Source organism: Nicotiana tabacum, chromosome 23 (assembly GCF_000715075.1).
Source record: "Nicotiana tabacum cultivar K326 chromosome 23, ASM71507v2, whole genome shotgun sequence".
NCBI lineage: Eukaryota > Viridiplantae > Streptophyta > Magnoliopsida > Solanales > Solanaceae > Nicotiana > Nicotiana tabacum.
In genome coordinates, this window is record NC_134102.1 from 136,586,113 (window position 1) to 136,610,471 (window position 24,359).

Consider the following 24,359-nt stretch of genomic DNA (forward strand, 5'->3'; position numbering starts at 1 on the left):
CACTGTTTCTGAAAAGGTTTGCAACCTTTCAGAAATAGCCATGGCTGTTGGAACAGGCTGTTTGAAATATTACGGGAAAACGGATTTAAAATAATCCGGGAAAGAAAATAGGCCTGACCGGACCGGGTCGCGGGTCATGGGTTATTCCGAATTGAATTTTTCGTTAATTATTTATTTAATTAATTAAACAATTGAAAGGAATTTTGTCCAAAAAGATTAATCATTCAATCGATCTTTGACCAAATCCAAATCCAAATCCAAATCCGAAGCCGAAGCCGAAGCTGAGCCGAGCGAGCGACGACGACGACGGCGCGAGGCTTGCCTTCTTCTTAACTCTTTAAGATCTAGAAGAAGAGCAATTATATATATACCCATTAAAAGCCTTTTCTTCCTCCAATATGGGACAATGTCCCTTTGCCAAGGAGGGAAACTCAAATATTTCATTTTTCCTCCATTTCTCATTCACCCTCTTTAAGCTACACAAGCTTAAAATCTCAACAATCCCCCACATGAATGGGGAATGGCTATAAAATAAAGGAATGCACGTACGCGTGTATGTTTTACATGCAAGAATTAATTGCATCTCGATAAGTAGGTTTCCCTTTGAACTTTCCATAGTGAACTTATATCGGATATACTCGGTCAATCGGTAGATTTGATATCTTTGAACCGTCGATCTTTGTTGTATACCTAGACAATATAAGTCACACAATCAATCCTTAACCATCTATGGTTCTCACGGTTGTGTTCGTTTCAGCCATGAACACCGCCTGGTTTCATGAGTGCTTAGAGAATGGGCCTTTACTTTCATTCCCCTTGAAGCGGCTTACACTTCACACTCACAAAGGTGATTTCTAAACGTCTAATCCAATAGACACACTATCTGGTCATATCTTGCCAGACTTAGCAAATCATTAAAAAACCTTTAAGCTTTGTCGACTCATCAAAAAGCCTTAATGCTTTACCTCGATTTCTGAACATTGTCTTCATCACGAGAAGGGGTTGAGTTATTTGACAATGTTGAACCGTCATTCATAACTTTGTTTGATCTCTTTGAACCTAGCTCGTGGGATCTCCAGTCTGCTAGGTAGAGTTACCGCCATGATGACTTGTCCTAGACCTTAACCCCATTCCCTTTGATGATCTTTCACCTGCCTCTCTAGATAGGCCTTTTGTAAGTGGATCCGACACGTTATCTCTTGACTTTACGTAGTCAATTGTGATAACACCACTAGAGAGTAGTTGTCTAACGGTATTGTGTCTCCATCGCATATGACGAGATTTTCCGTTATACATAACGCTCCATGCCCTGCCTATTACCGCTTGACTATCACAATGTATACAAATAGGTGCCAAAGGTTTGGGCCAAAATTGAATATCTTCCAAGAAATTCCGAAGCCATTCAGCTTCTTCACCGGCCTTATCTAAAGCAATGAATTCAGATTCCATTGTAGAACGGGTGATGCACGTTTGTTTGGATAATTTTCAAGACACTGCTCCACCCCCAATTGTGAAAACATATCCACTCGTGGATTTAACTTCAGATGATCCAGTGATCCAATTTGCATCACTATATCCCTCGATCACGGAGGGATATTTGTTATAATGCAAAGCGTAATTTTGGGTATGTTTGAGATACCCCAAAACTCGTTTCATTGCCATCCAATGTATGTGATTGGGATTACTTGTAAACCGACTCAGTTTACTAATAGCATATGCTATATCTGGTCGCGTAAAATTCATGATATACATCAAACTTCCCAATACTCTTGCACAGTCCAGTTGTGAGTCACTTTCACCTTCATTCTTTTGAAGTGCATAACTCACGTCAATTGGAGTCTTATCAATTTTGAAATCCAAATACTTGAACTTATCAAGTACCTTTTCAATGTAGTGAGACTGTGATAATGCTAGACCTTGTGGAGTCTTGTGAATTCTGATTCCTAAGATCACATCAACAACTCCTAAGTCTTTCATATCGAATTTGCTAGCCAACATGCGCTTAGTAGCATTTATATCTGCCATGTTTTTGCTCATTATCAACATGTCATCAACATATAAACAAACAATGACTTCATGACCTGAAGTGTTTTTAATGTAAACACATTTGTCGCACTCGTTGATTTTAAACCCACTTGCCAACATTGTTTGGTCAAATTTGGCATGCCATTGTTTGGGTGGTTGTTTAAGTCCATAATGCGACTTAATAAGTTTGCACACTTTCTTTTCTTTACCAAGAACCACAAAACCCTCAGGTTCTTCCATGTAAATCTCTTCCTCTAATTCTCCATTTAAGAAAGTTGTTTTAACATCCATTTGATGGATTTCAAGACCATACACGGCTGCTAGTGCCACTAACACCCTAATAGATGTTATCCTCATTACTGGCGAGTAAGTGTCAAAGTAATCAAGGCCTTCCTTTTGTCTATAACCTTTGACAACAAGTCTTGCCTTATATTTGTCAATAGTGCCATCAGCTTTCACTTTCCGTTTAAAGATCCATTTCAAACCTAAAGGCTTATTTCCCGAAGGAAGATCTACCAGTTCCCATGTATGGTTATCCAAAATTGATTGAATCTCACTATTGATTGCCTCTTTCCAAAACGCTGAATCAGAAGATGACATAGCTGCTTTAAAAGTTTGAGGCTCATTTTCAAGCAAGAATGTGACAAAATCTGGTCCAAAGGAAGTAGATGTTCTTTGACGTTTGCTACGCCTTGGATCTTCTATACTTGGAGTATTTTCCTTTGGTTCTTCCCGAGGTCGTTTAGGTCTTTCACTTAACGATTCGCAATCAGTTTTATACAGATAGATGCTTTCAAAAAATTCAACATTATCTGATTTCATTACCGTATTAACGTGAATTTCGGGATTATCGGATTTATAAATCAAAAACAGACATGCTTTACTGTTTGTAGCATATCCAATGAAAACGCAATCAACAGTTTTTGGTCCGATTTTAACCCTTTTAGGTAAAGTAACTTGTACCTTTGCTAGACACCTCCACACTTTGAAATATTTCAAGTTGAGTTTTCTTCCTTTCCATTTTTCATATGGAATAGATTGCGTTTTGCTGTGGGGTACTCTGTTGAGTATTCGGTTAGCTGTAAGGATAGCTTCGCCCCACAAACTCTGCGGTAATCCGGAACTTATTAATGAAGAATTCATCATTTCCTTTAATGTCCGATTTTTCTTTTCCGCAATTCCATTGGATTGAGGTGTGTAAGGTGCAGTAGTTTAATAGATAATTCCATATTCCGAACATATTTCTGCAAATGGAGATTCATATTCTCCACCCCTATCACTTCTAATCATTTTGATCTTTTTATTCAATTGATTCTCCACTTCATTCTTGTATTACTTAAATGCTTAAATTGCTTCATCCTTACTATTAAGCAAATAAACATAACAATATCGAGTGCAATCGTCAATAAAAGTAATAAAATACTTTTTTCCACCTCGAGATGGTGTCGACTTCATATCACAAATGTCAGTATGAATTAAGTCTAAAGGATTTGAATTCCTTTCAATAGACTTATAAGGATGTTTTACAAACTTAGACTCAATACATATTTGACATTTTGATTTATTACACTCGAATTTAGGTAATACTTCTAAATTAATTAACTTTCGCAAGGTTTTGTAATTGACATGTCCTAAACGAATATGCCATAAATCATTTGACTCCAATAAATAAGAAGAAGCTGAAATTTTATTCATACTGTCAACAACCATTACATTTAGTTTGAAGAGGCCCTCTGTGAGGTAGCCCTTTCCAACATACATTTCATTCTTGCTTACAATAATTTTATCAGAAACAAATACATATTTGAATCCATTCTTAACAAGTAAAGAAGTAGTAACTAAATTCTTCCTAATAGTAGGAACATGAAAAACGTTGTTGAGCGTTAACAATTTACCAGAAGTCATCTTCAGGAATATCTTCCCATAACCTTCAATCTTGGCTGTTGCAGTATTTCCCATGGAAAGCTCTTCTTTGGGACCAGCAGTAGAGTAAGTCGCAAATACTTCCTTGATAGCAAAAATATATCGAGTGGCTCCAGAGTCAATCCACAACTCCTTCGGATTTCCAACTAGGTTTCATTCCGAAAGCATTGTACACAGATCATCAATGTCATCATTCTTCTCCACTATGTTGGCATGTCCCTTCTTCTTATCCTTTTTCGGGAGACGACAATCAGGGGCGTTGTAACCGATTTTTTTACAATTATAGCAGCTGCCCTTGAATTTCTTTTTGTTCTGCTCCTTAGTCTGTCCAGAAGACCTCTTTCTCTTGAAAAATAAGTTGAAGCTCCTGAACTTGGATTCCAACAGTTTTGCTGTCTATCATTTTATAGTCTAGAAACTTGGCAACCACGAACTTCTTCAAGCATGCATCTTCAGTCTTGTACTTCTTCTCAAGTGCGTCCTATAATTCTTTCGAAGTATTCATCGCACTGTACATATTGTACAAGTCATCCTCTAAAGCGCTTAAGATATAGCCTTTGCAAAGAAAATCTGCCTTCTTCCACGCCTCAACAATCATGAATTTCTCGTTGTCCGGCATGTCCGCAACAGACACTGGAGGTTCTTCACTAGTGAAGTTTTGCATACCAAGTGTGGTAAGCCAGAAGAACACCCTTTGCTGCCATCCTTTGAAGTTGGCTCCGGAAAATTTCCTCGATTTCTCTGCCGGTGGAACAGCAGTCCAGCTTGACGAGTCTATCGTCGTTGCCACAATAGTCGCAGAAGAATTTTTGTTATCAATTGTCATTTCTTACTGTAAACAACAGAACAGTAAACAATACTGTTATTAACAACAAACAGTATGTATAATAAATAAAAACGATGAAATTTTTATGTTCTTCAAATCGTTTTCTGAATTTCAATACTCTGATGAAGTTTTTATATCTTCAAATCAGAATAGTAAAATTCAGAAGGACTAGAAAATCACATAGGTTTTAATCTCCACAAACAAAATACAGAATATAATAAAGTAATTTCCTTAATTTTTTGCTAATTATTTAATTAATTAATTAAATAATTGAAAAAAAAATTTGTCATCTTTGACCAAATCCGAATCTGAATTAATCCGAAGCCGAAGCCGAGCGATGACGACGATGACGGCGCGAGGCTTGCCTTCTTCTTAACTCTTTAAGAGCTAAAAGAAGAGCAATTATATATATATACCCATCAAAAGTCTTTTCTTCCTCCGATATGGGACAATGTCCCTTTGCCAAAAGGAAACTCAAATATTTCATTTTCCCTCCATTTCTCATTCACCCTCTTTAAGCTACACAAGCTTAAAATCCCAACACAAACAAATTTTGAAAAAGAAATGATCAAAAGGAAAAAAAATTGTAAGGAAAAAGGGTAATAGTCTTTTCATTATTTTATCATCTATGTTTGCTATTTTATCCTTTCAATAAAAAAAGCTCTATTTTTTCTCATCCACAGATTGAGAGCACTTCTCTAGAACCTTCGATTCCTCCATTGAAGGCCAAGCTTGAGCTCATCTCTGATCTTCATTAAAAGTGCTTTCGGAAAAAAGAAAAAAAAAACTCAAAATAAACTGATTTTAGGAGCTTGGCCAAACATTAAGTCAGACAAACAAAGAAAACAACGTGGAAATGTAGTACTAGCAAGAACGACAAGAAAAAATAAACCAGCAAAAAAATAAGATGGTAACTTGGACGAGGGTTATGGTTAAACAAATTTCCACGTTGTTTCCTTTGCTTGTCTGATTCAGCTGTCATCTTCCTCTGGCTTTTTGTGAACTATCCAATATTTTATTCCAAAATACTGCATCTCAAGAAGATTTGATGAACAAAAATGAAACGGACAAACTTCAAATGTCTCAACGACTTTTTCGATATTCACAAGCTTCCATCTTATCTCGCAAGATCACGAGTGTAGTTGAAGCTTTATTGTATCTGATCATCTGAGCTCCAAGTCCTTCTGTTAATAAGCCATGTGATTTTTATTTTTTAATATACTTCCAAAATAAATAGTAAATGTGAAAAAGAAAGATGGATCTACACATGTGAGGTTTTAATAGTTTTAATTATTATCTTTTGGATTACAATATAATATTGTTGTTTGTTTCTTGTCAGTGCCTAAAGTTAGTCGCTATATGTATCCATGACATGGAGAGGCGGACGGGTTCAACCTCTTAATATTGAATCAATTATATTTTTAAAGTTATAGGTTCATATCTATTTGTTAGTGTAATTTTAGGAAGTTTTTACACATAAATTTATGTTGTGTGTCCACAATTTATGGGTTCAACTGTTCAGGAGGTACAAATCACATCTTGCAAAAGAAATGAATATGCAATATCCATATTATGCAATTAACTCTTCATGAGAATATTTCCTCTTGCCTGTGCATATATACACATCATTCAACCCCATCAAGAATTGAATTAGCGTTTGATCTTCTAAAGACTTAGTTAACTTTTCTTTTCCCTCACACACACATACACATGAACAACATATAATTATATTCAATGCATCTAGTTCATCCCACAGTTGTTTAAGTTTAGTGAAATATCCAGCAATGTTATTGTTACCTTGCACTAAACCTGATAGTTCCTTTTGCGGGTGATAAAGTTTGGCACTATATCATTTGCCAAATCTCTGCTCCTGACAGGGAGCTGAACTTCTATCCTAGCTAAGGATAGGATTAGAGAAAATAGAAGCATAGGAGAAGGGTAGTTGGTAGAGCACGCTAGTACTGGGGCTTAATGTCCGGCACTATAGTATTCATTTTTGCTTAGTTTACACTGTACAATTTTTGCTTGAGGTTATTAATAAAATTTTACTTACCAAAAAAATTGAATCCGTTGGTATTATGCTACATCCGTCTCTGATGACATGTTATTCTTTCATGCAATACCGCGAGGTGTAACAGTTGAGATAAATCATATTTAAACCTGCATTTATTATTTGAACTCTCCTCTGTGAAAGTTAAAGAAGTTGGAAATATTGTAATTACTGAGGTATCTTAGGAACATGATTTTTCTATGGATAGTAAAGGAGACCTCTATATTATAAATCTCGTGGTCAACTTTATTTTCATAGGGAAATCTTACTGTTTGAAGGTTAAAAAAAGAGAGAAGAGAAAAGACAAGCAAAATATTATGGATGGTCGAGGGTTAGCTTATTGATAATCTCCCTGCCTTCCATTATTAAGGTGAAAAATTCAATAAACGCCATTAGTAATAAAATATTTATAAAAATTGAGAATTATGATCGCGAATACGCTCCATGCCTTCCACAATTAAGGTGAAAATTTCAATAAACCACATCGATCAGTAATAAAAAAATTTAAAAAAAAATGGGAATTATGATCGCAAATAATTGCATAATTTGCATAATTTGGATGGATGGATTTAACAAAAGCACCATAATTGACCAGGTAAAGTCTGCATTGCTGAGGGTAACAATAATTAGGCGAAGGTAGTTTGCATGGCTTGACTACTAGAAATATAATTTTGGGATTTCCACTTTTAATCCCTCAATAACGAATAAACTCTTTCTTGGTCCAAAAGATTTAAAGACCACACGTTTTAAACCATCCAGTTAGTTCATTGAACCAATCACGGTGTAACTTTTGATTTATTGGAGCTCATTTGATTCATTAATTTTAACCAATTTGAGGCTGGGTATTTGGGTTCTTTATTCCTAATTCATATTTGGACATCTAATTGGTTGGATAATGTGTATTATCTCCCCTTCTTCATACGTGTTGTCCAACCCAAAACCATCTAGTAAATTTATTTGATTAAATGATTTATATGATTAATTATATATAATGTTCGGGGAATAAAATTTTATCATTCTTTTTGCAGTCTGATAAAATTAAAGTTATAAAGTGGTTATCCCATTTATGGACATATGATAAATGGAACTAGGTAACCTTTTTTTTCAACTTTGAGATGACATAAATATATTCTAGAAGCTACCAAATTAAGTTTTGAATATATCACTTGCATTAATAAAAAAATATTTTGCAGACCATACATGGGAAAAAATTATATATTAACTCTAGTACTTGAGTTATTTTGCTTTAGTTTATTAACTTAGAATTTTATTTAACTAAATAGAGATAAATGAATGTAAAATGTATGAGAATAACACATCATGTATTTATTGCCTTTGACAGAGCGTTTTAAAAGAAAATTTCACATGATCTGTTAGCTAGTAATTAGATTGCCTAGGTTTAGTGTGTTAATTGTTGGAGAAGAAAAGTGATCAATCATTTTCTAAACAACCTCAACTCAAGGCACTGGTTTTAAGAGTACTTGAATGGATTAGTTGTTTAACAAAATCTGTAAACCCTCTATATCTTTACTGATTCAGCCAAAGAAGTAATGCATAGTAACCCCCCCCCCCCCCCCCAAAAAAAAAAAAATAAAACCCTCCCCCTTCCGAAAAAGAAAGTAAAAATCTGCTGATTCGTTTATAATGTGGCTTAATTGTGGAAATTCCCTTCTTGTTCTGCATTTAATATGGAATTTGTAATCCTATTCTAATTCGCATAGTAAGACAGTAAGACATGCTAAAAACTAAAAAAAATAAGAAACAAGATAAAGCTAAGTACATAAATTACGCATGCAAAACATTGGTAAAACTTATCATGGTTAATATATTTTTTCACTTTAATTTGTGCAAAACATTGAACATAAGTAAGTTTTCAACATTATTGAAATACGGAGTAATATAGAAGAGAACTCTAGAAAGAGAATGATCAATTTTTTTGAAATTTTAGTATGTCAAGTGATTAAAAATTTAAATGAGTCATATGTACAGAATATGACATAGCAAATACTATCTGAATTGCAAATAAAAGTTAACGCTAAAGGGAGAAGTGGTCATGTGAGTATCATGTATTTGAAAATCGTAAAAAACACAAAAGATTTTCGACATTTATTTCCCTTTCAAGGAACTCCCTCGAGTGTGACGGCGGGCTACCAAATTATAGGAAAATACAATTCGGATATACAAAATTTAAACTACATGAATATCAACCACAACTATTATAGATATAAAGAGTTACAAGTGGTAAAAATTTACGAGCACCAAGTGTTTACATCAAACTAATAGATTTATACTATGTGTTTGCACTTATATTTTTCTATCATGTCAATAAGATATATATTATTCTCACCTCCTTTAATCGCTTAACCATAATAAATTGATATAATATTAATATAAACACCTGATGCCGCTAAATTTTTATCTATATTTCAAGTTAGTTTCTAACGTTTCACTTACCTCTCAAGTTTCCTTCCTAAAATCTACATATATGATTTAAAGGGTGAGAGTTAAAACAAAAAGAAAAGAAAAGAAAAACAAGATAGTGAGAGCTAGAGTTATAACACAACGTGCTTTGGTGGTAATAACAAGTTTTGGGCACGTCTACCTTTTCTAATAAGGCAGTTGAACTGATTTAGTAGGTAAAATGTAGTTGGCTTTTATCAAAGGGTACAAGCCAATTTCCCTCTCTTCTCACTATTATCCTTACCCTAATTAAGAACATAAACTGTCCAACGCCTATCACCTACCTTCATCTATAAATTTCAAACATAAGTTCTTTTGTAACATTCTTCCAAATCTTGATCCCATCACTTTTTTCTTTATCAAATGCATTATAGTTCAACGTTCATAGACGCCGGCGAAGCGCCACCACCACCACCTCCGCCACCTCTTCCGCCGCCACTTTTACTATCTAACGATCTATCTCCGGCCAACTTCTTCATGCAACCTAATACTTCTATGTTGAATAATCATTTGCCACTGCATAATAACTCTCAAGTTGGTTGTGATAATATTGATTGGGCTGGGCTATTTTCGAGTTCAATTAATAATGGTATTGACGCAGGATGCTACGTTCATCGGGCTGCCCCTATTAATAATAGTACTGAGCCAACAACTATGCCAAACGTGTCGATAACTCCTAGAAATATTATTATGGAAGGCGAACAACAACAGCAACAACAACAACACGGTGGATATTGTAGAGACAAAGGAAAGTTTAGGAAGAGAAAATATGTACCACCTAGGATTGCATTTCATACGAGGAGCACTGAGGATATTCTTGATGATGGATTTAAGTGGAGAAAATATGGTCAGAAAGCTGTCAAGAATAGCACTCATCCAAGGTAAGCATGTATTCATGGAAATTTATTTTTATGTGCATAGATACGGTCAGACTTTTTTTATAATAGTATCATTATATAACAATCATTCACTGTAAAAGCAAAATTAATTTTTATACTATTTTATAATATAGGTTCTCTACAATAGCACTTTGCAAAAACAACCAAAAATGTTTGAAACAAATAAGGTTGTTATAGAGAGGTTTGACAGTAGATACAAAATGGTGATGAACAACGTATAATTAACTAGATCTAATTATGATGAACAATACGAAAATTGAAGAGTGCAAAAAATGATATATAAACTAACCTGAACTAGTTTGGAAATTGAAGAGTAACTAAAGTGATAATAACTTATATATATTGAAGAATTAAGTCTTAACTAGGGTGAAAATATCAAAGACATAAAATGCAAAGAAGAAAAAGAATAGATGATATAGTAAATTCATCATGTGTACTTATTATAATGTCTCTTCAGTTTTTATGTAAAATATTTTCTTACGAAATGCATGCATAGTTTATGTTTAATCTTTATAAACTATATAGCGGAGTATATGAAATGAATCCGATGGTATATATAATAAATCCAAATTTTATAATTAACTTTTTAAGATGTTATTTCAGAGATTATATATCCTTAGCGAACTTCGTATGCGATCTAGGCCAAGAATTTAATTTTACTTTTATGAGGAAGTAAAATATGCGGGAGTATTCTTTTTTTAATACTATTTTTATCTTTTCCTCTTGGCGGATGAACCGATAAGACGAGTCATATATGAGTCTGCATTACTATGAAACTCTAATTTTGTTTTGCAAATCCTTTTTTGGTGTAAACGATAAATATGGTTTTTAAGTCTCATTCATTCTATCATGGTGTCACCTTTAATATTAGAAGCATTATTTCTATCATGCAATCCTCTATGTATTTCAACCATTTAAGATCGAATTCAATATCAACTCCTTCTTCCTTTCATTTTGCGTCGTTGTTGTAAAAATAAGTTTGGATCATGAGAATATCAAATGGCGAATCTAGAGTACAATATCTGCGTATGGATAAGATCAAGTAATTAAAAATATTATAATAATAGATAAAACTAAAGATAAAAACATAAACAATAATTTCAAAAAATAAATAAAATATATAAAGATATAATTTAACTTATTATATACTATAGTAAGTTTAATAAAAAATTAAACTTTTTAAATATTACATTATTTAAAATTTCAGTAAAATAATACAATTAGATAAGCAAGGAACAAAAAAAAAAGAACTAAAATATAAATTTGTGGAAAAATATAAAAATATAAGACTTATAATTAGAGTTACGATGAGAAAGTCGAACATATAACACAAGTTTAAAAAAATAAAAATATTTTCAGAATAAGAAAATATATATCTATGTTACATTAAAAGAGAAGTATCATCAAAATATTAAGTCAATTGACAAGTTAATAAAAAGTCATATTAGTAAATGTATAGTACTAAGTACTTGCTAATTTAATAAAGAATAAATAAAGAACAAATAATTTATTTAATTACTATATGATGCGTATCCTTTGATTCCACCAGAATCGGAAAGGCCTTTGATTTTGTATAGATTTTGTTATATTCATGTACATTACATTAAATAATAAAATAACAACTACTAATATTTACTAAAATAATATGATATATCATATCATAACTTATAAGATTTAATATTCTGTCAAATTATCAGCGCTGGTTCAACACTAGTTATTATATAATAACTTGAGGTCGTATGAATCCTTAAGCTTCAAATCTGCCTATAAGAATATCCTAAAATCGTTTTAACAATCGACTAGTTTATTACATGTAGACTTAACATTTTCTCTCTAGCCAAGTTTGCATTTTTTATTTGTATGAGCATATGAGAATTAGGTTGTTCACCTTCTCAAGAAGAATGAGCATTATAAATTGTCACAACTTTGTCCAACTGCTATTCATACGATCATATGTATAATTAACTTACGTTAACAACAATGTTGGAAATAACTAATTCTCATACTTTGAATTCAACAGCATTTTATATATAACATTATTTCCTTATAGTAAAAATGTTCGCTACTCCTTTTTTGTTTTTTTTGGGTAACAGGAGTTACTATCGATGTACACATCACACATGCAATGTGAAAAAGCAAATACAAAGACTTTCAAAGGATACAAGTATTGTGGTGACAACTTATGAAGGAATTCATAACCATCCTTGTGAAAAGCTGATGGAGACCTTAAGTCCAATTTTAAAGCAACTTCAGTTTTTCGCCAGATTCTAAATATGTACTCTATTAATTATACTAAATGGGATATTATCTAAATGTCTCAAATTGAAAAGTAACATAACATATGTTGGTGTTTCATTGTGTTGATCACACGTAGCAAATCAAAGTGTACACTTCTGTATAGAAATGTAAATTATAATACCATACAGTCGAGAAAATGCGGATATATACTAATGTTACCATGTTATTTATTTATGTACGAATGGAAGAACTGCAGAATACAAGAATTTCTTGTAACTTTGTTATGTATTTACTTGACTATATGTTCCTTTTACCGAGATTCTAATTTTTTCGCTGACTTAGGGAATGGTAGTTTATCCTTTTCAAAAATTTTACTTGCTACTTTGCATAATTGAAATTCGACCTCGACACTTTAGCATCACCATTTCATTGACCTTCTTTTCCAATTAATCTAAGCTGCCTTCAGGTTGGAAACAACCAATTTGTTCTCAAAACATTTACTAGTTTTTTTTTAGGGGAGATTTTAACCAATCACAATTCGAACTTAAATTCTTGAATTTTGATTATATTGCAAATGAAAGAAGAGGGAGATTTAAACAATCACTTTGGACTTAATATTTGAACCTTTTTAAAGATCCGTTCTACCACAATGCTCTACGAGAAGCTTAGAGTCTTTGGTGTAGATCTTGCTTCCATTTTCATTAGCTTTGATTTGCTATTAATCTTCAAGAAAGCAAGAGTTCTTTCGTACTGGCATTTCCGCTACAGGGCATTTGCTTTCTACACGATGAATGTACATTCAGTTTTCAGTGCAATTAACTCTCTTTTCTCAATTTACTGTCTCTAATGCATTGTATCATTGCATGTGATTGCAACCCTCATATGAAAGTAACCAAGAGCACAGTTGTTTTGCCTCACGCCATCTTCCAAGCTAATTAAAGAAAGCACGACAATCATAAGAGTTTTAACAAGTGTTTCTCCTTTTCGTGCATACCTTTCAACTCTTTATAATGCATCTTAAAATTCTGAAGTAACTGAACGGAAGTGTTTTCTGTTAACAAAATTATCACCTATTCAAAGTGACTAGCTGTTCTAGAAATCATGAACAAAGTACACCAATCAACTCACAGATAGCACATGTAAAGAATATTAATCCTCGGATAACTGAACTAGGTCTCCAAGTTTGTAGATCTCATTTTATTTCGTGTAGAGGTGCTGGAAAGGAAAGCTCACCCAGCACCAAGGAAGATCAATTAGTGAAAATATACAAAAACTATGACTTCAGAGCTATTGATTTACATTTGTACTAACTGTACTACTAAGTAGGTAAGTGCTTCAACATTTTCGAACTCAATTACTTGTACAAGACATGAGCGTGCAATATAACCGCCCCGCCTCTATGGTGCCATCCCACCCCTCAAGAACCCAAACAGAAGATGAAAGTGGGGGGCGAAGGAAGGACAAAATTGTCTCTGATGGAAAATCGACATGCATATCCGTAGAGGTTCTGATTACCGTTGAACTGACCAAAAGTTGGTGCTGCTTCTCGACGCAAGCTAATGCACACATCTGACTGTTCTGGCTGCTTTGAACAGTATTTCCTCTCAGCATAAACGCTGTTCAAAAGGTTTGAAACTGTAGTAGAGATGTTGGTGAGACATCAACTCAAGAGCTAGGCATATTGAGCAGCTCCAGTTAACAACCAATGTGAACTACAGTAAAAATAAACCACCTCTCCAATCGAAAGCCAAAACTACAATAGAAAATTTAAGAGTTGGAATTTAAGTAAAGTGGCACAGGGCTGTCATAGCTGGAAAGTGCCCAAATCACGGCCATGTTGGGTGAGTTTTATTTTTCTTTGACCAACCCATTCTATTCTGTAAGAAAGATCAATATTCTGAAGCAGATGTTTAAATCTGTCCAGTTCATTCGACGCATTGTTCTCCTGCATGAAAGATAATCAAGAAATAAGACAGGACAATGGAGTAGCAGATATATTTTTGGAATTTGACAAAACCAAAGTTGTCTTGCACAAATCATCTTTGGAGCCATAAGAATCTATGCAAAACAACGCTTATTCAATAGAAGAACATCTGGTTATAAGAACTGTCTCAGGAGTGCATACCTTTGGATTAGCTTCTCCATCTTTACCGAATACACTTGCCATTATGCTTGATCTATTAGCATTAGGCGAGAATCCCTCCCAAGGTGGGACAAAAATCAGTTTTGTGCACTGGACATGAACTAGATTCTTGCTCAGTTTCTCCCACCACACAGATCCCGACGAGTAAGACCACCATCTTATCATCATCCCAGTCTCAGAAAAAGCAACTACCCCCTACAAGTAAAACAACATTGTATAAAACTTGTGGACGCAATCTTTCAAAGGTGGTATCATTGTGCACAATCAAGTGGATAATAAACATGCAATGCGAAACGCCTAACATTACACATTTGTTCTGTTTACAGCCCTTCTAATAACTTTAAACTCTACATTGACTCTTGTAGGACCAGGAAAGGAGGGCAACAAGTTAATGAAACAATGAAAATGTCTCTATCTCTTAACAAAAAAAGAAAAATCTCTTGTAGTGACTCGGATGCAGCAGTTCTATTAGTAGGGACTGGAACTCCTAATTGGCCATTTGCTAAAGGTACAAAGTACAAACCCATTCATGCAACAAAACTTGCACAATAACATTGGCAACTTTGCAATGATGAACTTAAAGAGGAAGATCATATGAAACAGTTCATCAGGTATTATACCTCTCCATCCGGTGAAAAGCTAAGAGCTGATATTGCAGTAGTCACAGTCATTCCTGAAGCTCCTCCAAGCAAACTGGGAAATCCTGGAGGTCCACTTGCATCTAAGACCTTTATTTTTGTGATGCTGCATTAGGGTTTAAAACAGAATCAATATTACAAGCAATTAGATGAATAATAGATCTCAAATTACCTAGGTGCTCTCAATCATCAAAAACAGGGCCCCAAAACCCGGATCCTGACAAGGCCAGGAGTGGAGAAGGAACAGATTTACTTTGGTTCATGTTAAAGTCTTTTTTTTATAACCGAGAAATCGCTGATGGCCAGTGGCACATAGGTGAAACTTGGCGGATATTGGCCCCGCCCCTTTACCCTTCTCCAAGTAAATATCAGGCTTTTTTTACTGCGGCATGGTTCGAACCTGTGACATGAGCCTAACCCACGCCTCACGCACTTTGTTAGAGAGAAACCAAGGGAAAGCCTTGACTTGGGATTGCACAGAGCAAAGCCTTGAACTTTTTAAAAAGAACTTTGAAAGCCAAAGGAGAAAGTATCAATTACAAAAAGACATGGATTAATTACAAAGCTATAGCTACTTATCTCAAAAAAGGAAGGTTTATAAAGCTACAGTTCATGAGAATAGAAAACTCTAAAATCGAGTATAGTATGCTTAATATTGACAACCAAGGATACTCAAAAGGAAGAAGAAATTTAAATTACAAAAACAGTCCTAAAACAAACAAAAATCTAAATGATGAAAAGTTACCCCAAACAAGCAAGAGCTATCAAACAACCCTAACAGTAAAGGGCAGTTACCAGACTGCTTTTCTTTCTCTTTTTTCTGTTTTTGGACAAGTGAGTGTCACCGAACTACAAAGTAGTTATAACCATATTATTTTCTTCATCGACCCTCTTTTCCTATATCAGTTCTTCCCTTTACAGATTCATATCATTCTCTTAGGAGCAACAGTTGGCAGAAAGACTGTTTCCTCTTTTCTTTTTTATGATGAAAGACTATTTTGCATTTCCTCTAATGAATAATCAAAAAGGATGTTGCCATGGTAGCCAAAAAAATTGATTCTGCAGGTTCTTAACTGCATGTATTCTCAGTTGCATGACAAACCCAAACAAATAATAATGACAATAATAAGGTCCTATGGAGCAGAATGACACCTGTAACAATTAGCCTTATTAACATATAGCATAAGCAGTTAAAATTAGTACTTAATCAAGTTTCTAGTTCTGTGTTCCAGCATGTTTGTTACTAAAGATTACTAGAATAAAGAGGGAAAGAAGCTGCTCATATGGCTGCCAGAATATTAAGTTGTATTGTTCACTAACCTTTGCATGTCATATACACGAATGCTTGCATTGTTAATCGCTCCAATCGCATCTCCAACAGCTAATCGTGTCAATGGATCATTTAGTGCCACCATAGGGAATATGCGTGCAATTTCCTTCAATGCCGCCATTGAATTTTGCAAGCAAGTTCTTCGCATGACTAAGTTACCAGGATCCATTGTCTGTAAAATGAAAGTGACTACCTGCAGATCTATCTAGGTGTTAGACATGCTAAATCTGAGAAATGCTTCAGTGCTAGAAGCACAATTGTCTTGTTATTATGTGGTAAATATCAAATTCACTTAACAGAAAAAGGGAAAAAAAGGGCAGCCCCGTGCACTAAGCTCCCGCTATGCCCTCCGGAGAAGGGCCGGACCACAAGGGTCTATAGTATGCAGCCTTACCCTGTATTTCTGCAAGAGGCTATTTCCACGGCTTGAACCCGTGACCTCCTGGTCACATGGCAGCAACTTTACCAGTTACGCCAAGGCTCCCCTTCAACATATGTCTGCAACCCATTTTTTATTTACTACTTCTGATGTGCACATAGCTAAGTCGTCAAGGATCTCAGTTAACAAGTTTTAATAGCTGCAGATTTTGGGGCCTATCAAGTATCATATGGGGACAAGGGTGTGCAGTAGATAAGCAGATATTGATACTAGCATACAGTGGAAAGTGAAAACTCTCACAATTTCGCGTAAAAGCGCAACAAAAAGCACCACATTATATGATGCTACAGCAGTAACAACTAACATCAACTAATACATCATCAAGTTAGTACTTTATCTCAAAATTCACTCAGTTTAGCAATCAAGAAGTAGCTGAACAAACCTTGTCAAGATATTGAACTAAGTTTCTTGGAGAACCACGTGCAACCCTAACTATAGTCATGAGGGATACCACATGAACAGGTGAATCAGAGGCAGTTGACCAGATCTGGCTTTCTATGACATTCAGAAAGGCCAATACATCAGCCATTGCTAAACTTGGAAGAAGAATTCCAACCAAAGTATCACGAATCATAACAGATGTAGATGGATTCTTGGAAGGTGTATTAGCGGATGCACCAGTGACACACTCAATTTGGAAGAAAATGTCTCCGATCAGGCGCGGTATTTCAGAACCAATGCATGCCTTCCATGTGCTTTCCATCCCTTCTGCCAGAATTTCTGCGGCAGTAGAGCTATATTTCTCATTCATCGCCATAACCAACTTCACCAATGGATTAACAGCGAAGACAACAAGATTTGGTTTCACAAGGCTAGGATACCAAACAGCCAATGCAGCAGCAACAATGATATGGGATGTCATTGCATCTTGGCTCGTTCCCCCAACACAAGAAATCCAATCTTGCATTTCAAATGATTCTAGCCAAGATCTTATTTCAGATTGCTCATCCTCAGAGTTCCCTTCGGTGACAATTTGACTGTCATCCTTCAAGCAGTTGGTGGGTTCTTCTGTGGAGACTGCATCATGGTTTCCACTTAGTGATACTCCATTCTCTTTATCTCTTGTATTATCCCGACGTAGTGGAGATGGTATAGCCCGTGAAGCAGCACAATGAAATAAGGAACGTGCTGCCATCTTAACATGCTCAGCCTCGTCTTGCCAAAAGCTCACCAAAAGCTTCAAAACAGAGATTTCAAACCATTAAGAATAGCTTTGCCAAGAACTATTAGTTAAACACTACACATCCTAAAGAACCAATGTATCAAACTGCTGCAACAAGTAGAGAAAATAACACCACCCGTGTGGCATGAGTTATAGCGACAATGTACTTGAGAAGTTCCCAGACTAATCACCAAGGCACAAAAGCGATAACCTCAACCAGCCATGTAACCTAGGCAACAAGCGCGGGGAGAAATCTACCAGAGCTAGGCAGATAGATAGACTCCTTTCCCGCTGTTAAGGGAGAGAAAGAAAGAAAATCAAATGTTTGTTTTTTAACCAGCGCCTTCTTTTGGGTACGCAGGTACTAAGAGTCCTCTCACTACCAACCAACAGACATCATCTTGCCGGTATCAACAAAGAGGAAGAAACAATCAAATGGTTTTTTTTTTGTGGGGGCTAACTAGTAGAGTTTTGGAGGGTTTAGCGATTAGTATGGTGTATCACATCCGACTCATAAAACCTTCTCGCAGCACTGCTTTACTGATGCATGGTAGCGTAGAATATGTAGGAGAACATACATTGTCGAAGGTGGAGTTGCTTACAACCACAACAACAACAACAACAACGACCTAGTGAAATCCCACTAGTGGGGTCTGGGGAGGGTAGTGTGTACGCAGACCTTACCCCTACCCCGAGGGGTAGAGAGGCTATTTCCGAAAGACCCTCGGCTCAAGAAGTGGAGTTTCTTACAACCAAGAAATATAATTTTGTATCGGTCATCAGCCTTGAATTAAGAACCTTGCAATTACAAACGCAAAGCATAGACAAGCTTTACATTATTTTTTCTTTCTATTACTTAGGCAAATTCAAAGGGACCTGCCTCATAAATCAGGCAGACTTTCAGATGGACTTCACTGACACTATAATTATGAGTTGCTCATAGAATTAACGAAAATTCAAATGGAGTATAAAAATGAGTGGTGCAGAAGAAAGAATTATAAAAAAAAGGAGTCTGAAGTCTGAAGGCATCTCTTGCCTCTCATGGAAGGTATTCAGCTATCTGAACTACTTATTAGATAAGGGCAGCAGAGTAGTTATGCACACACAAACACACACAACAAAATAAAGAACCTAACATCAAGATAATCATTTATCTTCACATGTACCTCAAGAAGGAAAAAAGAATCTTGATTATATTTTGATCGTAAAAAAGAATCTTGACTATATCCACCTCCAAAATCGAGTTCATCAGGAATCTTGACCCGCCCCCTCCCCCAACCCCACCAAAAAAAGAAAAAAAAAAAAAAAAACGCTATTCAGATGATTTGTTACCTGAAGCAGGGGAGGCTTTATATCAGAAACTTTCTCAGCAAAGCTCCGCATGTAAAATGCTGACAAAGAACTAGAAAAGACAAATAACACAACGACAGGAGTGTTATAAGAGTTCGGAGGCAAATGAGGCTTCTAGCAATGAAATGCCAGATGACACTACATCTATGTAATGCAGACACAGACAGTAGATCGAGTTTGACATGGTGTTTCTCTAAAACATGTTGCATAAACCCAGTTAGGACACAACAAATGGTAAGAAAAGTTGCAGATGTGAGTGTCTTTTACTTTTTCATGATGGGACCAATGACATATAGTAGCCAGAAAGTATGCCACAGCAATATCATACCTGCTGGCTGCCTGAAAGGAATGTGACAAGCTAATCATATGTTGGGCAAGGGACACCATCGTTAGAGATCTCATTGCACAGTACTCTGATGATGATTTCCAAAGCTGTATGTCAATTTAATTTCTTAGAGGCAAAGAAGTGAGGAGAAATGCTCTTTTTCTTTCTCTTGGGGAGGGGGGAGGGAAATTGGTAAATGAGAAGAAATATCAAGCAAAAGCTAGGTAAACTCTAGTTAATTATCAACGTACCTCCAGAGTTGACCTATAATCAGGAAAAGTCAGAGTCAAGGACCCCCGATCCCCCAAGAGACCAGAAGCTACGAGAAGATTCTGCGGTCTTTTTAGCTTCATTTCAGTGACTAGCAATTTATCGAGTTCAGGGTCCACATTCCACACGTGCAAAATAGACAAGCTAAACTGAAGCAGGCATTGTTCAAGCAAGAACATCCATTCAGGACCTCTTGCAGCTTCATTGGAGGTACCAGCAAATTCATCATTGATTCTCTCATCACTGGAACTAGGTACTTCAGTTTCCTGATCCCTGAAATCACTCCTCTTAATGGGAGACTCAACCCTTATTACTTTCACTTGGTTTTTACCAGGATTGGAACACTCTGCTCTATAGTACTCATGTGTCTGACATAGAGACATCAAGGACGTGAGATCAAAAGACAGAGCGGCAACTCCAGGAAAAGGACAAGAGCCTTTAACAGGCTGTTTTCTGCTTTGCAAGGCAAACAATGCAGATTGATTAGATCCCGTAGTACTTCCAGACACACTTGTACTAACAGATATATTTGATAAAGAAGTACCCTTTCCCAGAGTTTGTGAATGAGATGGTGGATACTTGGTTTCTTCACTAACAGGAAAAAGCAATGAGGAAGCCGAAGTATTTCCACTTATCCTACTGCCATGAGGGAGATCTCTGTCAATTCCTATGCAGAAATGTTCAAACATTGAGAGAGCAGCAGCTCCGCGAAGGACCCGCTCACGAGCACCTGATTTTACATCCCAAATGAACAAAACATCTGCATCAGATGTTCCTGTTTGGTTTGGACACAGACATGCTACATATCCTCTTCTACTATCCCACACAACTTTTGCGGGATAATATGGGTGGCCAGGGAACATTCGCTCTACACGCATGGTATCAAGTGAAGAAAGGGCAACACATGAGTCTTCCCCAACAGAGAGGAAGCAATTACTCCATGGACGTTCTGTTTGAGATGGTGGAAGAATTATTTGGCGAACTGGAGCAACATGTTGGTGCATTACAATCATGGGACTGCTAGAGTCAAGATCCCATACACGGACAGTACAATCCATACTTCCTGAGAGTAGAACATAACTGTAGCTACCTCCTTGACATCTAATCAGCGCTCGCTGTGCAGCCAAACACAGTACAGCGCCTGTATGCCCCAAGAGATAATGTTGAGTGGCATGTGCTTTTGACTCGGGATATGGATTTTGACCATGACAATCTAATCCTTCAAAGAACATATCAAATCGAACAACTTTTATATCACCGTTATAGAACCCATATACAATAGCCAAAGGCACATATTCTTCAGAAATAACCATTGAAGAAGACACTAGCTCTTTTCTTTCATAAGTTCCATTTTTAGTGATGTTTGATATCCTTTCATCAATAGCTTTAGAACAAGTACCAGCACCTTGGGAGGAAGTTATTGTGGCCTTCCCACCTGCTGTGTCTATATCAACAACCTGCCCAACAATCTCATTTTCAGAGGCATACTGGTTATGAGTCCAATCATCAAATATTCTACCTTCACCTAAAAGTCTGCATTCTTGACAATTTATCTCATTTTTGTCCTGCAGCTTAGGCAATACCCAACATGTCAGGCGAGGTTTCCAAATCAATAATTCGTTGATAGGAAAAGAAATTGATTCAATGCGGAAAAGAAAGTTGTTCAGTTGCACAAAGGAGATAGATAAGCTCATGCCAGACTCCTGACAAATGACAGGGATAGCTGCAAAAGGCTCATACTTGAAGATATTACTTGAGTAACATATCCTGTATACTATGGCCGCACCTTTACCATTCCATACAGCAAAATTTTCAATGAATGTGGCATCCGAATCTTCAGAATCAAGCAGATCGTTATCATCTACAACAAACATGCCACCAATGACGTACGACTTCCCTTCAATAGAGAGCAGATCATCTGAGAAAGATATCTCTCCCATGACACTGCCATCCTCTACTTGACTAAATATGCAGCATGTACCATATACAAAAGCTAAAATGGGCCCACGATTTGCAAAGGCCACCAGAAGTCCCCTGTCATTTGACCCATTTACCCAATTCATTTTGCCTGCATCAGACAAGCTACTCTTGGAGGTCATGCTTTCTGTGCTTGAATCACACTCCTTCAATATTGGTATACACTGTGCCTTACCAAAAGAATCAACCATCATCACTGACTCCGTCAATACATCTCCAAAGGATGAAATTACAGCCACAGATTTCAAAGGCCCAATGGATAAGCTCCCATGAAAAACTGTTTGGACGATACCAAGAGTATACGTATCAACAATAACAACTGTGCACTTTACAGGTTTAGCATGTTGTGGGTCTCTATCTGCTATTGTTTCACCCTTCTCAATAGAAACAGGCGAGTGATGATCAGATAAATGAACATGATCAAAGGAACAACAAGCTATACATACATATCTACGATTTTCGGGAAATGGTCGAATTAGGTATGGCGTCCCCACCCAGGGAGGCATTTTCCTTCTACGTCTGCATTGTCCACTGGCTCTGCTCCAAATGCACAACACACCATCAGTGCATGCACTTAATAATGCACCACAGTTAGATGAGTTAGAAGTTGATACCGCATTATTTGAATCGTCTAATTTCCCATCTCCCGAAACTGTAGTAGGAACACAAATCCCTAGATCGGCTATCGGAGCAACATGACCACAAAGCATGGCAACCGGTGTGATTTCCTGAGCCAAAAAAGAAAGAAGAAAAAAAGAAGAGCTTATAAACTTAAACCTTAACAAACACTACAACTAAGAAAAGATTATCACAACGATTTACTCCCACCATCCAAATTTGCTCATCTCTTTTCACTTACGAGCTCAATCAGATCTAGATTCCTTCATTTTCTTGAAAATAATGCAGACATAGTGAGTTCCGAGATATGTCCTATATCGTACAATGTTCAAAATAACAGCGTAATAATCAAAAGATCTCTTGGTTTAGCTCAAGGAAGCAAACTGTTAGTTCAATTTCTTATAATAAAATATAGATATTTAAACAATTACGGGAGAAGTACTATAAGTTGCAATGTTCAGAAAGAATATGTTAAAATCACAAAGCTAAAATGGACCTACATTAATTCATTTTCCCGAATAAAAATTTAGATATTCTAAAACTACCCAATCAAGGGCGGATGTACAGTATAGGCTATGGTGGGTTCGGCCAATGTATAGATGTTAAGAAATCTACTAAATATGTATAAATATTAAATTTCGAAGCCAGTAAGTCAAATGGTCAGTAGTTCAGTGGCATCCCGAAGACCCGAACCAATAAAGTTCAAATCCTGGATCCGGCTTTGACACTAATAGTACTGTAAGTTGCAATGTTCAGAAAGAATATGCTAAAAAATTCTCAATCAAAGATCTCTTCTCTTCTTTTAACTTACGGAAGCAAAATGGCACATATATACTGAGATAGAAGTAGACAAGTGGTAATTAGCAACAGATGTAGCGTAGAGAATATCACAATTAGCTAAAGAACAAATACTGCTTCGTAATTGAACAAAAATGTGATTTCAGTCAATAAAGCGTAAAGAAGATCGTAATTAGCTACGTCGTAATTGAGCTGAAATATGAGCAATAGATTTAAAAAATGTTAGATTTGAGGCATTGGCTACAGCTGAGCATAACTGAGAATTTAAAAGAGGCGAAAGTGATTTTTACCTGATTGGAGGTTGAGGAGGAGGAGGAGAGGTTCCACCAGATGATGGAGCCATCGGAACCGCCGGTGTAGAGAGTGGGAGGATTGTTCAGTGCGGCGACGGCGGTGACTTTGTGGACTGGCGGTGAACCGGACCATATACATGCAATGGATTTACACTTCATCGACTGAATGTTCTGTAATTGAGGCTACAGAATGTTTTAATTAGATTTTGGGTTACGTTGAAGGTGAAAGTTTTGCACATAAAATGCGAGCGTATGATACCGATTTTAATTGTAATTAAATTAACAAAGAATATCACCCTCAAATTAACCTCAGAAATTTTTACAATGGTCAACTACTGTTCTAGTAAAAAGAACCTTTAATTATTAGCACATTTTGGTTGGGCATTACCTGTGTGCAATTGGATAGTCCAGTGGGCAAAATGTCTTAATTGGAATCATAGACGAGTTTTAATTCAATTAGTTCTTCTGTTGATCACACAAAGTGATTCATTTTCCTCCTCTTACTTTAAGGAAAGAATTATGTTTATGTCGGTTTGGAAGTGAAATTATAATTAAAGAATCTTGAGATGTGTACGGTCAAAACCAATTCTCAGTC

At 36.0% G+C, this 24,359-nt stretch overlaps 2 protein-coding genes across 5 annotated transcripts; one reads left to right on the forward strand and one right to left on the reverse strand.

Annotated features, from left to right (window-relative positions):
* The first annotated feature begins 9,483 nt into the window (after positions 1–9,483).
* On the forward strand, positions 9,484–12,542 carry LOC107815437 (putative WRKY transcription factor 75). The gene is made up of 2 exons (XM_016641014.2): positions 9,484–10,165; positions 12,277–12,542. Exons 1-2 carry the CDS (start codon positions 9,648–9,650, stop codon positions 12,452–12,454), a joined length of 696 nt encoding a protein of 231 aa, XP_016496500.1. The 5' UTR covers positions 9,484–9,647; the 3' UTR covers positions 12,455–12,542.
* Positions 12,543–13,593: 1,051 nt separating this feature from the next.
* On the reverse strand, positions 13,594–24,098 carry LOC107815439 (uncharacterized). 4 transcript variants are annotated; one of them, XM_075245474.1, is made up of 10 exons: positions 23,762–24,004; positions 22,502–22,783; positions 20,060–22,429; positions 19,812–19,915; positions 19,466–19,535; positions 17,354–18,148; positions 16,523–16,725; positions 15,185–15,308; positions 14,547–14,759; positions 13,594–14,366 (listed from the first exon to the last, which is right to left on the reverse strand). In XM_075245474.1, exons 1-10 carry the CDS (start codon positions 23,921–23,923, stop codon positions 14,226–14,228), a joined length of 4,464 nt encoding a protein of 1,487 aa, XP_075101575.1. In that variant the 5' UTR covers positions 23,924–24,004; the 3' UTR covers positions 13,594–14,225. The 4 variants fall into 4 exon arrangements, with proteins under 4 accessions (XP_075101575.1, XP_075101576.1, XP_075101577.1 ...); XM_075245475.1 differs by having other exon boundaries at positions 20,060–22,592; positions 22,670–22,783; positions 23,762–23,977; XM_075245476.1 differs by lacking the exon at positions 23,762–24,004 and having other exon boundaries at positions 22,502–22,592; positions 22,670–22,783.
* Positions 24,099–24,359: the final 261 nt, after the last annotated feature.